We start from the raw sequence: 14,202 nt of genomic DNA on the forward strand, positions 1-14,202 counted from the left end.
TCGGTAACCCTGATAAGATTAATATTTTTCGTCGATTTTTCTCGTTATCCTCGAGAGAGCCTTTTCTCGCCATTCACATTCTCGTATTGCCATTCTCTGCCAATTGCGAGAAATTATTTTCTGTGTAAATAGGAATGAAAAACTGGACACTGTTTTAAAAGGGAGTACTTGCGCTTGACTAACATTCGATACGATCTACAATACACTTGGTCGATAAAAAGAAAAAGAAGTAATAATGAAAGAAGAACAAAAAATAAATAAGAAATTTTCCGATTCGTTCGTAAAAAAAAGAGAAAGGATGGAGAGAGAAAGAGAGAGAGAAAGAGACATTCAGTGCCAAATATATATCTTCCCGGACGTAGGCGTCTCATTTTATTATTACGATTACGATTATTATTATTAATTACTATCATCCTCATCGTCATCACTATTATTTTTATTATTATTATTATTTGTATTATTATTATTATAATTATTATTGCTATTGTTATTATTATTATTATTATCATTATTATCATTATTACTATTACTATTACTATTAGTGTCATTATCATTACACAAATAGCCTATAGCTGGCCAACAACAACGTTTGCGATGATCGCGATACGTTCGAGATATATTTTCTTTTTCTTTTTCTTTGTCTCGATCGATACGTATCGTAGTAAAATCCGTGCGAAACGATGTAAATAGAGTATAATAGTTGGAGATCAAAAAATGATTGTCTTTTTTCCTAATACAGAGACTGTGAGATCTACGTATTAAAAAAAATCGAAAAATACGACCGACTCGTATGTATGTATTTACATACGTATGTATATACGAGAATATGCGACGCTACCTGAAAAATGAAAAAGAAAAAAACGTTTAATCATATATATATATTCGCTCAATTAGGACGAACACACGATGCGTACATATATATATATATATATATATATATGTATCAGGCCGATCGTTCCTCTCGCTCCGTCTGCACATTTTTCCTCTCACTATAATACGACGCGATCTCTCTCTATTACAATTATATAACTAACCGCGCATATGCGCGTTATCTTTGAGTATACTATACAAATAATATCGTGAAATTCATGATCGAGTACAAAGTACGCTACATTTTCTCTTGCACGCGAGTATCTATGGATCTCAAACGTAAATAAGAATTTTTAATCCAAGACCAGGATTGTCAGTTAGTAATATTAAATTTAATCGGGGAAAAAGAATTGTCGAGAAATATTTATCTTCTTTTTTATTTCTTTATCTTTTTTTTTTTTAAATTTTTTTTGCTGACCGAGGCCTAAAAAATGAGTCAAACGATCACGTCAAAACTCAATACGATCTCCGAATTAACTTACTCAGTTATTTACTTGCTGACAACCTGGATGGAACGATCGGATCTCGCGAATAGTTTCGCTAGAAGGAAAGATAGGTAACTAGTTAGATATACCTGTGGTTGCGCGAATGTACGAATAAAAGAAAAAAAAAAGACGATCGAGGAAGAAAGGAAGAAAAAAAAGAAGAAAAAAACGCGTGATAAATCATTAGAAAAATCGCGTTTCTGGCAGATTTTAAAGGGTGTTCTGAAGATAATGAAAAAAAAAAAGCGAGGAAGAAAAGAAATGAAAGCTAAAACTTTTCCTGTATATTTCCGGAGAAGTCTGTCCATTTTTTGAACGTTCTCGAAAGTATTTTAATGTTTACTACTACTACCGTGCGCGTGTTTATTCGATGCAACGAGAGATAAATTGAGTTTTAAAAGAGGTGTATACAATTTTTCGAATTCTTCCGTGCGCATGCGTGCGTCCGAACTAGATGATAAGTTTGGTGCTAATATGTCGAACGCGGTAGTTACTTCTTTCCGTTACACATCCCACCGTGATATGCATTTTTCTATATTGATGCATCGGCTGCAAATATTTTAAGATAGAAAGAGAGAGAAGGAAGAAAAAAAAAGCAGTAAGATAGTACGATTCCTACGAAATTGAATTTCACGTAAGAACGTACCCGCATTTATAGCGTGTCACGCGTAAAGCCGAGGATGTGTAACTACATCGTTCCACCCTTCCTAACTGTCGATATAAGATAACACGGTCGTCTTTCATCCTCCTCCCTCGTTAATTTTATACGCATCCGATTTGAACTTTGACGGTCGTTTCGCTCGTAATCATATCAAGACACAAACGTTTGAATTCCCGGTAAACGAGCAAAGTATTATTTGAGAAAGAGAAAGAGAAAGAGAGAGAGAGAGAGAGAGAGAGAGAGAGAGAGAGAGAGAGAGAGTCCATAGAACGTAAGGCGGGACAATTCAAATTGAAACGAAGTCTAGTACGCGCTGGTCGCGTCATTAATTAAGAGATAAAAAGAAAAAAAAAAAAGAGAGAAAGAAAGAAAGCAAGCAAAATATCTTCGTGTGATCTTGACTCGTCCCTCTTTATATCAGCTCGTAATAAAACAAAAGAAAATGCTTCCAATTTAGGCAAACTTTGCTGCCCTTCGTGCCAATAGATTTTATTTTAGTTTTGCGATAGGACTCGCGCTTTTCTCTCCGTACAAAATGGATTCGATAATCGTCCACGATGAGAGACGTAATACGATTCTTCCTCAGGAAGACGTTCCTCCATTTGATAAATCGTCTTCCGAATGATTAGATTATTCTGTAAATATAACGAGAGATCCGTGCGTGTAATTGATTGCACTCCCGGATTAATATTTTATCGAATCGTCTTCCTTCGGATAATCACACCCCAACGCTTATTCGCTCTTCGTCTTTATCGTTACGCAAAAACGATTTATTATAATTTAAATTTCGCGCTCTAACTTATTTCGTTCGTCGACCGATACATCAGAAATAATCGTCCGTTTAGCTCGTCCCAAAAAAGGATTCTCTTAAGGGAGGAAGAGGAAAAACTGCCTCGCACGACGTATTTCAATCTTCCGTAAATGAATTTTAAGTGTTATTAATCGTAAGAATGTAAGGCTGATCCTCTCCTACACGGAGTATCGACGATTCGAGATGAGAGTATTTCGAGGAGATAAATTATTTATTTGTTTACGATAAAACGAGAGAGAGAGAGAGAGAGAGAGAGAGAGAGAGAGAGAGAGAGAGAGAGAGAGAGAGAGAGAGAGTAAAAATTCGCTCTTGATTTTGAATGGATTTTAACCGACTCGGAGGACTATCGGTGCAAAATCCAACGATGACTTCGAAGAGTCATCTAAGCGCACGAGCTTCGTCAGCGAGTATCCGTGCAGCTGAAAATAGAAGACGATATATCCGTGAGATACATTGCAAAAAAATAATAAATAATATTATATAACGATATCATACGGATAAATCGCCAATGTTTTCTTTCTCTATGGATACTCACCGTACGATGTGATATAATATTGCGACAGACAAACCGTAATACTTATCGATTGCGCTGATCATTAGCGGTAACTAACGTTACGAATAACGACTACGAGCGTATTGTGCATTATGTGTCGGGAAAGAAATAAAATCAAAATGAACCGATCGATCTTTCTAATCTAATCAATAATTCTCTAGCTGACATAGTCGTTACCAACCAATCCTAAAATCCCGTTCTAATTAATAAAAGAAATATTTTCGTTTTTAATTTGGGATAAACCTTTTTAATAAATCATTTAAAAAGGAAGAAAGAAAAAACAGTCGATCGGTCCTTTGTTTGAGAATCATTCATTGTACGTCGCGCCCTCTAAGATTACATAAGCCCAAAGAGAATTAAATTTAATTCGATTTTGTGAGTTTGCGTATAAAATCGATTGTAGGTTCTTTCACCACGTGACAGTAAACGTCATCATAGTCGATCTAAATTTCAATCGAAACGTATCGCGAATACACCCACCTTTCTCCGTTTAAAATGAAATTCGAATCGACGAAACCTCGAAAGGGTTGACGAGGGTGAGTACCCGAAAGATATCAAATAACATCGAAACTTGTAAATTCTACCGAAAGAGGGACGGCGAAACAGAACGAAGGAAAGATAGGTTAATAGTATATCCCCTCTATAGCAATTATTGCGTCGAATCCATTCTGTTTACGAGCGCGAGCAGTGTTGCCTCCTGGTGCGGTAGCGTCGGAGAATATACGAAGGACGGATCACGTCAAAAGTTCGTGATCGATCTTCGTAAAACTTCAGGTTTCTTCAACTATTACCAGACACTATCTTTATCCGGCTTTACCGTGATGCAACCTCGAGTCCGTGTGCGTTACGTCGCGTGAGGCGGACGGGATACTAAAAGATCGTATAAACAGAAGAGACGACTCGCGTCATTCGAATTATTTCGCGATGTCGGTCTCATTTCTCATTTTCCTCGACACGATCTTCGTTGTTCTTCGGATGGGCGTGATCGACGTATCAGCTTTGCATACGAAGGATCCTCTCGCTCATCATGGAAGATGCGAACCGATCACGATAAATCTTTGCATGAATATACCGTACAATGAGACCATAATGCCCAATTTGATGAACCATCAGAAACAAGAAGAGGCCGGTTACGAAGTTCATCAATTTGCGCCTCTCGTCAAGGTCAAATGTAGCCCTGATCTACGTTTCTTTCTCTGTTCCGTTTATGCACCAGTTTGTACCATCATCGAGAAGGCAATACCACCGTGCAGATCTTTGTGCGAAAGTGCTCGTGCCGGTTGTGAAGATTTGATGAACAGTTTTGGTTTCAATTGGCCGGATAACCTTGATTGTTCCAAATTGCCTGAAAATGGGAAAGAACTTTGCGTTGGTACTAATGAAACAGCACCAGTGGAACCATCGGCACCTGCATATTCTCCACCACGCATGCCAGTCGCAGAATTTCAGCCACCTTGGAACAGCGGTGGGGCCAAGTCTTACAATGGTAACGGCTTCGCGCTTGGTGCCAGAGACTTTGGATTCGTTTGTCCTTTGCAATTCAAGGTTCCACACGAACTGGGTTATTCTCTCAAAGTGGGGGATAAAGTAGAACCTAATTGTGGTGCGCCCTGCGATGGTATGTTCTTTACGGAAAGAGAACGTAACTTCTCCAGAGTCTGGGTTGGTACCTGGGCATCTCTCTGTGCTGCGTCGTGTTTCTTTACGTTCCTGACCTTTCTCATCGACACTGATAGATTTAGGTTACTATTCAACTATGTATATCTACCTTATGTTGTACTTTATCAGAACTTTACTATTCTCTTATAAAGTAAAAATTTATTGCATTCTTTTTAGTTGATATATAGCCGTTCTAACCACTCTTTAATTGCAGATATCCAGAGAGACCCATTATTTTTCTATCGGTATGCTACCTCATGGTAGCACTGACATATGTGATAGGATGGGCAGCTGGTAATTCTATTGCATGTAGAGAGCCCTTTCCTCCGCCTCTAGACATGCGTATTCAGATGGTATCTACAATAACACAAGGAACTAAGCACGAACTGTGTACTGTGCTTTTTATGGTGCTTTACTTTTTTGGTATGGCATCGAGTATATGGTGGGTTATACTTACATTGACGTGGTTCCTGGCAGCTGGTTTAAAATGGGGACACGAAGCTATAGAAGCGCATTCGCAGTATTTTCATTTAGCTGCTTGGGCAGCACCGGCAATAAAGACCGTAACAGTCCTTGCAATGGGCAAAGTAGAAGGTAAAGATACATTTAAATATCAAAATTCGAGTTTTTCTTTCGTTTATGAATTCTTTAATTATTAATATCTTTTTAGGAGATATATTATCTGGTGTCTGCTACGTGGGTTTATGGAACGTTGATGCATTAAGAGGATTTGTGTTAGCTCCTCTTTGCGTTTACTTAGTTCTTGGAACAGCCTTTCTTTTCGCCGGTTTTGTTTCTCTCTTTCGCATACGCACCGTTATGAAGCACGATGGTACAAAGACCGACAAGTTAGAGAAGTTAATGATCCGCATCGGTATTTTTTCCGTACTATATACCGTACCAGCGCTCATAGTGATCGCTTGTCTTTTCTACGAACAAGCGTATTTCGATCAATGGATGTTAACTTGGAACATGGAGATGTGTTCGCGACCTGGCTTGCAATCGCTTTACTCAATGCCTTGTCCTGTTGGTGAACGTACTCGTGATCTTGGCCGGCGGCCAGAATTTGAAGTCTTTATGATAAAGTATTTGATGGCAATGATAGTTGGTATAACTAGTAGCTTCTGGGTATGGTCTAGTAAAACGCTCAGTAGTTGGAGGCAATTCTTTAACCATTTGCAGGGTCGTCGTACAGAAGCGTACGTCTGAAATTAATTGCGTTTAAAATAATTGCGTAAAAGGAAGAAGAATGACTTTTGTCAATGCTTTTTACTATCATTGACAAATTATAATGTTTAGGGCAAAAAGATGGAGAGAGAAATAATATTCGGTGATAGTTCGCTCAAATGATCTCGATCTTGTAACACATTGTACGAGATAATACTTCCAAAATATTTTAGATATTATTTCCATTATAACTTAAACTTATTTGATTTATGAACAACGTATAAAATATGCTTAACGCGTTGATTACTTCCAAAGAAGATAAAGCACGCTTGAACTTGTCAATGTGTTGAGACTGTCACCGATGTAGAATTAAAAAGGTTCTACGTTTTTAGAAGTTTAATGTGCCAAACAAGTGTTATATTTTTATAAACGATACATGTCCTTTGAATGTCCATAAACCTTTTATCTATTTTATTGACATTTGCATGACACGTGGGTAAGATATAACGACTGATAGTTTATCAATTTGAAAGTATTATTACGCGATGTCTGCTTTAAACTCTCTTTAGATATATTAATAGCACTTTTGGTATAAACAACTCATTTATTGCTCAATTTTATAATTAAAAACTATAAGAGATTTTCGTCATTATCAAAGCTGACTATTTAGGTAGCATAAATCATTTATCGTATCAATTATTTCACTTTAATTAAAGAAGAATTGACGGTAATACGCTTAATAAAAGAGCGTGTTTTTCGAACATTATAAAAACTGCCTAGAAATAATAATACTCAGAAGAAGACTTCAAGGACTGTTGAACATTAGAATTTTTTATTTTTTTAATTTTTTTTTAAATATATGTCTGTGTGTGTATGTGTATATATATATATGTATATGTATATGTATATGCATATGTATATGTATATGTATATGTATGTATAAAGATGGCAATCTTAATAATCAGGTATAAATAATATCGTGATCAAAAGTAATCCTATGCGTAGCTCGAATTAAAATATTTACTTATAGGAATAATTGTAACTTTGAATTAATTGTATATAGTTATAGCTCTTACTTTTATCCTGTATGTATCGTAATGTGTATGATTTTTAAGTAATTGTGTACATATATGTATACACATACAAAATAGGCACACGCCAAATTTCTTGGCACCTTTGTATGTTTCCTATACTAAATCAAATAGCGGTGATAAGCTAAAAGATACCGCACAAATTTATAAAATGTAGTTATTTTCATCGAAAAGCATCGATTTCTTTTTCTATGGTATATGAAGAAAGTTTGTTAGAAAGAATATTTATTAACCAAATGTTTTGCGAGAATGACTTTCACAATGATGAAATGTACTTCGTAAAACGAACTTTACTTGATATCAAGATCATTCTTGAGAACCAAGTTTAATCACAATGTTCCAAGACTATTACCAATTCGTCCATTGAAAACTGCCGAAGTTTTACGTATGTACGTTACGCAAGTTCTATTCTCACGCTGATAATATGTATGACTTGCAAAGAGAGGATCGCATGTTTGCTTGCTGTTAGAGTATTAAGTATTGTACGTAAAATACGCGTAACGTGCAGGATTATTACACTGCTAAATATATTATATACTTTATTTGATAGCGAATGAGATGGATGTATACAAATAATTATATATATATATATATTTAATATACGATCAATTTTTATACGGATATAAATTTATAACATCCATTTATACTCTTAAATATGCGCGATATTTATCCGCACAGGTACAAAAATTTATTTCGTTCTTATTTGAACGAGAACCACGTGTCGCATGCATGTTATACAATACTCATGGAAGTTTTAATTTTATATGTCGAACTTAATAAAGCCATCGATACTTATGTATAAATATCATAGAAACTATTATTCCTTTTAGTTTTTATATCGATCAACTTTAAGTGAAAATTCATTCTGTTTTTTTCGGCATTGGTCGCTTCAAAATGCCCTTTTTTCGTAAGTATGAAACGAGCCATGGCGTTACACCACAAGTAATAGATAATCGTATTGGCGCTAACATTTTGTGAATTGTATATGCCAATAAAAATCCGGACGAGTCGTTCAAAACTTTCATTATTTTTTCGTTGTCGATATTATAAATCTTTTCGATATAAGGCACTAGATCTATTTCACTGAAAAAAAAAAAGATAACGGTTAATATTTATAACGTTGAATATTTTCTAAATATCCAGACAATACATTTTGTATATTAAATCTGATGTGTAATGAGTATCATTTTGTATTTATGTATATATGTATGCATTGTATGTATTAATTATTTGACAAACCTAACAACAGCCGTATAAAAGAAGCCAAGTGATATTAGAGAAATGGCGACGTGAAATACAATAACAACTTTCCCATAATCCTTTACGATCATTTTAAATCTTTCTCTTTTAATCTGTATTATTTTCTTTTTTATCTTATCCTCTGAATTTGTAGTATTCACCGGTGTTGACGCATTCGTCGAGTACCTCATAAGATCAATATAAATCGGATGTAACAATTTATTGCAGAGTGGTCTCATTAAAATGGCTTCGTTTATGATACCTGAATAACATATTTCAACATTGATACTATTCGCATAGTTTAATGTGAAATTGCAACATTTTCAAGTACATGACGAATTTTTACAAAACATTATCGATGGCATTTAAAGTTATTGTGCATGCAACTTTTAAATCTTTGCACTGGAAGAAAATTTTTTTCTTGGACAAAAAAGAAATGAGACAAAATAAATTGTTATTTTCAAAATAATATCTTTCCTTAATCTTTGATATTAAATTGTGATATTAAAATGTATTGAAGTATAAAAAATTAAAAACAAATTAATCATTGAATACATACATATTACTGTAATATGTACTGAATAAATACATAATAAACTATAAATTTTAGATATATCCAATTGAATTTTAGTCGAAAAAGGTATATCTCTATGATATATTAAGTTAGTGCAAGTTTGTAAAAAAATCGAGCATACACTTTGTTTGTAATTTCACTAACCATTTTTAACTTGATCGGACGATAGAATATTAATGCTGCTAAGTCTGTAATGTGATTTTTGCATATCTTCGGCAATATATTTGCTATCTTTAGCCCACTGTCCACCTGGCATATTGAAATGAGTCGACTTGCCGGTTGAACAGAAAGGTTTTGGTACATTACTTTGCATGCTACCATTTAAACTGATCGCGCCTGAACAATCGTACAAATCTACGTGTGTATCCTCGCGTACGATCGGGAAATTTCTTTGTCCACTGAACGATTCTCTCTTGTCGCTAAAGGACAAGAACGAGAATGAGTTGTTGTTGGCGGTGACTCTATTCGCACCATAAATCAAAATCGGACTTGCTATGTCCCTTGTTCGTTCCGGAGTGAATCGACCTGTCTCGTTTGCAAATATTTCCGAAACGTTATTGGGAAGTGGCAAAGTCGGTGGATCGGGATAACGATGTATGCTCGTTACGTGTAAAATCTTCGTTTGGTTCCTTGGTACCGTTTCCCGGTGTTTGAATTGTATCTTATTGATCGGATAACTTGTTATGCCAACTATACGTATCAATTCAAGAAAATCATTATTATTAGAAACATTTCAGAAAAAAATATATATATATATTATATATATATACGTATAAAATACTTTTTTTAATCAATAACTTACCTGGTTGTAAGTTGCGATTAAATGTAGTTAACAAATCAGAACAGCGACTTATTCGAGATAACGCCATCGCGGTAGAAATGACAATATTCTTTAAAGATCTAAGTTCCTATTCCTTCTCCCTACTTAATCTCCTGTCGGCCATCTATATAAAATATTAGGAATGATCGTATGTTTGAAGGAAAGAAAGAGAAAGGAATAAATTAATAGACAGGTTTTGTAAATTGCATTCTCACGTATCGTGTGACCTACAAGCTTGTAGAATAATTTAATCGTATCGATAAAAAGGTGCACTTTTTGAAAAGAAAGAGAAAAGAAAAGTAATGCGTAAAAAACAAAATGATTATCACAATCCGATCGTACGATATAAATAGATTTCTTTTAATCATATATTTATCTTTTAATTGTGATCCTTTCAATAAACATAACCTGTAACTTCGATGTCGACCGATTGTACTGAACTTATAATGTAATAATTATTTTGAACGTTGAAATAATATCTAAAGAAAAAAAATGAGCTATATATTCTTGTCTGTGTTACATTACATGACGGTGATAATGTATCTATGCTACTTTCGTGACGTAATGACACTCCAGTAAAATGGAAGTAACTTTTATCAATGATGATAACATTCGTGCACTTATTTTTTGTCTTTTGACAAACAAAATTTGGAATTTCAAACTACGTAGGTTTATTCGTTGTATTGTTCAATTATTAACACTTGTTATTGAAGAATAAGAATAATATCAAGGATCAGATTGTCACTTAATAAACAGGTGATATCCGATGAATCAATTTGATATGTTGAGTTTGATCGATTTAACTTTGAAGACTATATAGAAACGTAGATATAAAAAGAATAAAGAACGATTGAAAAACACGAAGATTTATAAAAAAGCTAACGTGCGAAAAGTTTTACATATATGCAAGTAGAATTCGTTCTGGAATTTTACGCTATCTCGTGTTATCTTAAGAAATTATTGAACGTAATTTGTCGGTCATGTAGAATTCTTGCGCGCTACGCCTTATAAAATATTTTGAAATTAAGATTTTATTCTTAAGAAAAGGTTAGGATGAGATTATTTTTATTAATTTCTATTTTTAGTTTTAACTTCTATCGTATTTTTTATCGTATTTTGATAGGAAGACAATCGAACGTTCTCTCCGGGCATTCAGGACCGTATTTGTAAGGAGCCTTAATATCCTTCTATTGAATTTCCGAATAAAATTATCTAATAAACAAATTTAAATATCGCTTCGTATAACAAGTTATTTAAATTATAATACCGATTATAATACTGATCTTTGAAAATATGATTTTTAGATATATTTCTCCTCTACGATAACCAATTTTATTTTATTTCATTCTCGTATAGTTTTATCTCCGAGTATAGATAAATTAATATTACCTTTATATATATAGAAAAAAAGAATAATAAAATCAAGGTCTCATTATTGTGTAACTGATATTATTTCGATAAGTTTTCACGATAATGAAATAATTTATACGCGCATGATCAACCATAGATATAGTCTAATGAAACGTCAGCATTTGTTTCCAGTTGTTACGTCCTTATGCCTCTGTAGCCTCCTGGAACAGAACTGATTAAAGCAAGTGAATCGGACCGTTCATATTTTTCTATGAGTTATAAAATGACACGAAGTAATGTACAAATTATATCGTCAATGGCGAAAGCATTGTTCAGACGTGAGGAGTACAAATTTTATTTAAATATTTCTAGATCAAGGTAAAATAAAAAAATGTTTGAAATTATCTTACTTGTGACCTTTTTAACCTTCATTTGATGGATATTGATAGTCTTTTATACTTTTCATTGTTTTAATTGTTATAAACATTGCATGTGTTTTTTTATACAATAATATTATAATTACATATACTCGTTTCAATTGTTTTAATTATTATATCATTTCCATGTGATTACAATTAGGTCATGGTGGTCACATGTAGAGATGGGACCTCCAGATATTATTTTAGGTGTTACAGAAGCCTATAAGAGAGATAAAAATCCAAATAAAATTAATTTAGGAGTAGGAGCATATAGAGATGACAATGGTAAACCTCATGTACTTCCAAGTGTCAAAAAGGTATACATCTTTTATTTCTTTTTATATTAATAGAAATAAATTTGAATATATATAAAAAAATAATATGAGTAATATTTTTATAGGCAGAAGAAAGAATCAAAGAGAAGAATTTTAATAAAGAATATTTACCAATATCAGGAAATCCAGAATTTTGTAATCATAGTATTGCATTGGCATTGGGAGATAACAATGAAATTTTGACACAAGAATCAGTATGTATATAAGCAATAAATTTATAAATTAATTTTTACACTTTCCCCACCTTCTTTTTTGTAGAATGCAACAATTCAAGGAATTTCTGGTACTGGATCACTTTGTATTGGAGCCAAATTTCTGGCTCAATTCTTTCCAGGTAACAGAGTAGTGTACATACCAACACCAACATGGGGAAATCATATTCCATTATTTAAACATGCTGGATTAGATGTAAAACAGTATCGTTATTTTGATCCAAAAACTTCTGGATTAGATTTTAAAGGCCTAATGGAAGATCTATCGGTAGGTTATCGCATAAAATATTGCAACGGTAACATTGAATTACTAATGATGATCTTATTAACAGAAAATTCCAGAAAAATCAATTGTTATTCTTCATGCTTGTGCACATAATCCAACTGGTGTTGATCCAAAATTAGAACAGTGGGAAGAAATATCTGCACTAGTGAAAAAAAGAAATCTCTTTCCATATTTTGATATGGCATATCAAGGATTTGCTTCTGGTAAAATATCGCAGTAACAATTTGTTCCTGTTATAGAATTTTTTATTAATATTCATATTTTTATAGGTTCGACGGATAAGGATGCAGCTGCTATTAGATTGTTCCTAAAAGATAAAAATAAAATTGCCTTATCTCAATCCTATGCAAAAAATATGGGCCTTTATGGTAATATAAATGAAATATTGGGAAAATTAAAGAGATCATATATAAGATTTGCAATACTATTTGTTGTGTAGGTGAACGTGTCGGAGCATTTTCATTAATTACATCCAGCAAAGCAGAAGCAGCTACTGTGATGTCGCAACTTAAAATTATAATCAGACCCATGTATTCTAATCCTCCGATTTCTGGAGCGCGAATTGTTACTGAAATATTAGGAAATTCCGATTTAAAAGAAGAATGGCTTCATGATGTTAAAGCAATGGCTGATCGAATAATTTCTATGCGTACAACATTACGAGAGAATTTAGAAAAGTTAGGAAGCTCACGTAATTGGACGCACATAACAGATCAGATTGGAATGTTCTGTTTCACGGGTCTTAAACCACATGAGGTAAAATAGTTAACCTTTGTGCATTAATATAATATAATATGTAATGTATAAATATTTATTGTCATGCATTTATAAAAATTGCAGGTTGATAAACTCACCAAAACGTATAGCATATATCTTACTAAAGATGGAAGAATATCTATAGCAGGAGTATCAAGTAAAAACGTGGATTATCTTGCTAATGCTATTCATGAAGTTACCAAATAAGCTACATTTTACTTTATCCGAAGAAAAGTAATTGAGCTATGAGAATTAAGGCATAGTTTATAAATTAATTTAAATATTTTAAAAACTTTAAGTATTTTGCCTTATGTCTGCCCTTTTTAATTTTATATTATTAAAATTATTCCTTCGTGATATGTTTATAAGTCGCTATAAACATTTTCTTTGTAAAATGTGTAAAATAATAGAACTTTTATATTACCTACAATGAGCATCATTATTGTTACATTTTGTATATCTTGATTATCGATTTTACATACACTGTACATAACCAGTATTTACGAGCAGAATACAACGGATTACAGCGCTATCTACAAGTGAAATAAATTTAATTAATATCCTTAATTTATATATGAATCTAATTTTATTGTAATTAATATTTTTCTATGTTTTGTTTCTTACTTAAAAGAATACAATTTATATTTAAAACAGAAAACGACAAATTTATAGAATACACTTTCATATTATAAATTTTAAATATGCATTCTGACATACTACTTTACGCGGTATATTTGAAAATAGCAATGTTTAAAAATATTATTTTTAATATTATTACAAATATAGGTTAAATATTGTGATAGAAAAATCATTTATTGATAATTCTAAATCTGAATTTAAGTAAAAATATTATAAAATATATATATACTATATATTGATATAGCTATTCACAAATTTGACTTAAGATCGTGTCC

At 32.9% G+C, this 14,202-nt stretch overlaps 3 protein-coding genes across 12 annotated transcripts; 2 read left to right on the plus strand and 1 right to left on the minus strand.

Annotated features, from left to right (window-relative positions):
* The first annotated feature begins 427 nt into the window (after positions 1–427).
* LOC122630549 (frizzled-2) lies at positions 428–7,057 on the plus strand. Of its 2 annotated transcripts, XM_043815151.1 has the most exons (4): positions 428–3,916; positions 4,597–5,122; positions 5,254–5,633; positions 5,710–7,057. In XM_043815151.1, the coding sequence occupies exons 2-4, from the start codon at positions 4,674–4,676 to the stop codon at positions 6,246–6,248; spliced, it is 1,368 nt and encodes a 455-aa protein (XP_043671086.1). In that variant the 5' UTR covers positions 428–3,916; positions 4,597–4,673; the 3' UTR covers positions 6,249–7,057. The 2 variants fall into 2 exon arrangements, with proteins under 2 accessions (XP_043671086.1, XP_043671085.1); XM_043815150.1 differs by having other exon boundaries at positions 428–5,122.
* A 448-nt stretch (positions 7,058–7,505) lies between these two features.
* On the minus strand, positions 7,506–10,832 carry LOC122630552. 8 transcript variants are annotated; one of them, XM_043815162.1, is made up of 5 exons: positions 10,814–10,832; positions 9,913–10,054; positions 9,255–9,800; positions 8,537–8,798; positions 7,506–8,380 (listed from the first exon to the last, which is right to left on the minus strand). In XM_043815162.1, exons 2-5 carry the CDS (start codon positions 9,977–9,979, stop codon positions 8,158–8,160), a joined length of 1,098 nt encoding a protein of 365 aa, XP_043671097.1. In that variant the 5' UTR covers positions 9,980–10,054; positions 10,814–10,832; the 3' UTR covers positions 7,506–8,157. The 8 variants fall into 8 exon arrangements, with proteins under 8 accessions (XP_043671097.1, XP_043671095.1, XP_043671089.1 ...); XM_043815160.1 differs by lacking the exon at positions 10,814–10,832 and adding an exon at positions 10,662–10,783; XM_043815154.1 differs by lacking the exon at positions 10,814–10,832 and adding an exon at positions 10,456–10,750.
* Positions 10,833–11,080: 248 nt separating this feature from the next.
* Positions 11,081–13,855, plus strand: LOC122630550 (aspartate aminotransferase, mitochondrial). 2 transcript variants are annotated; one of them, XM_043815153.1, is made up of 9 exons: positions 11,081–11,096; positions 11,473–11,658; positions 11,860–12,016; positions 12,100–12,228; positions 12,293–12,514; positions 12,579–12,735; positions 12,802–12,900; positions 12,972–13,288; positions 13,373–13,855. In XM_043815153.1, the coding sequence occupies exons 2-9, from the start codon at positions 11,552–11,554 to the stop codon at positions 13,493–13,495; spliced, it is 1,311 nt and encodes a 436-aa protein (XP_043671088.1). In that variant the 5' UTR covers positions 11,081–11,096; positions 11,473–11,551; the 3' UTR covers positions 13,496–13,855. The 2 variants fall into 2 exon arrangements, with proteins under 2 accessions (XP_043671088.1, XP_043671087.1); XM_043815152.1 differs by lacking the exon at positions 11,081–11,096 and having other exon boundaries at positions 11,408–11,658.
* Positions 13,856–14,202: the final 347 nt, after the last annotated feature.

The sequence above is a fragment of the Vespula pensylvanica genome, chromosome 7 (genome assembly GCF_014466175.1).
Source record: "Vespula pensylvanica isolate Volc-1 chromosome 7, ASM1446617v1, whole genome shotgun sequence".
Lineage (NCBI taxonomy): Eukaryota > Metazoa > Arthropoda > Insecta > Hymenoptera > Vespidae > Vespula > Vespula pensylvanica.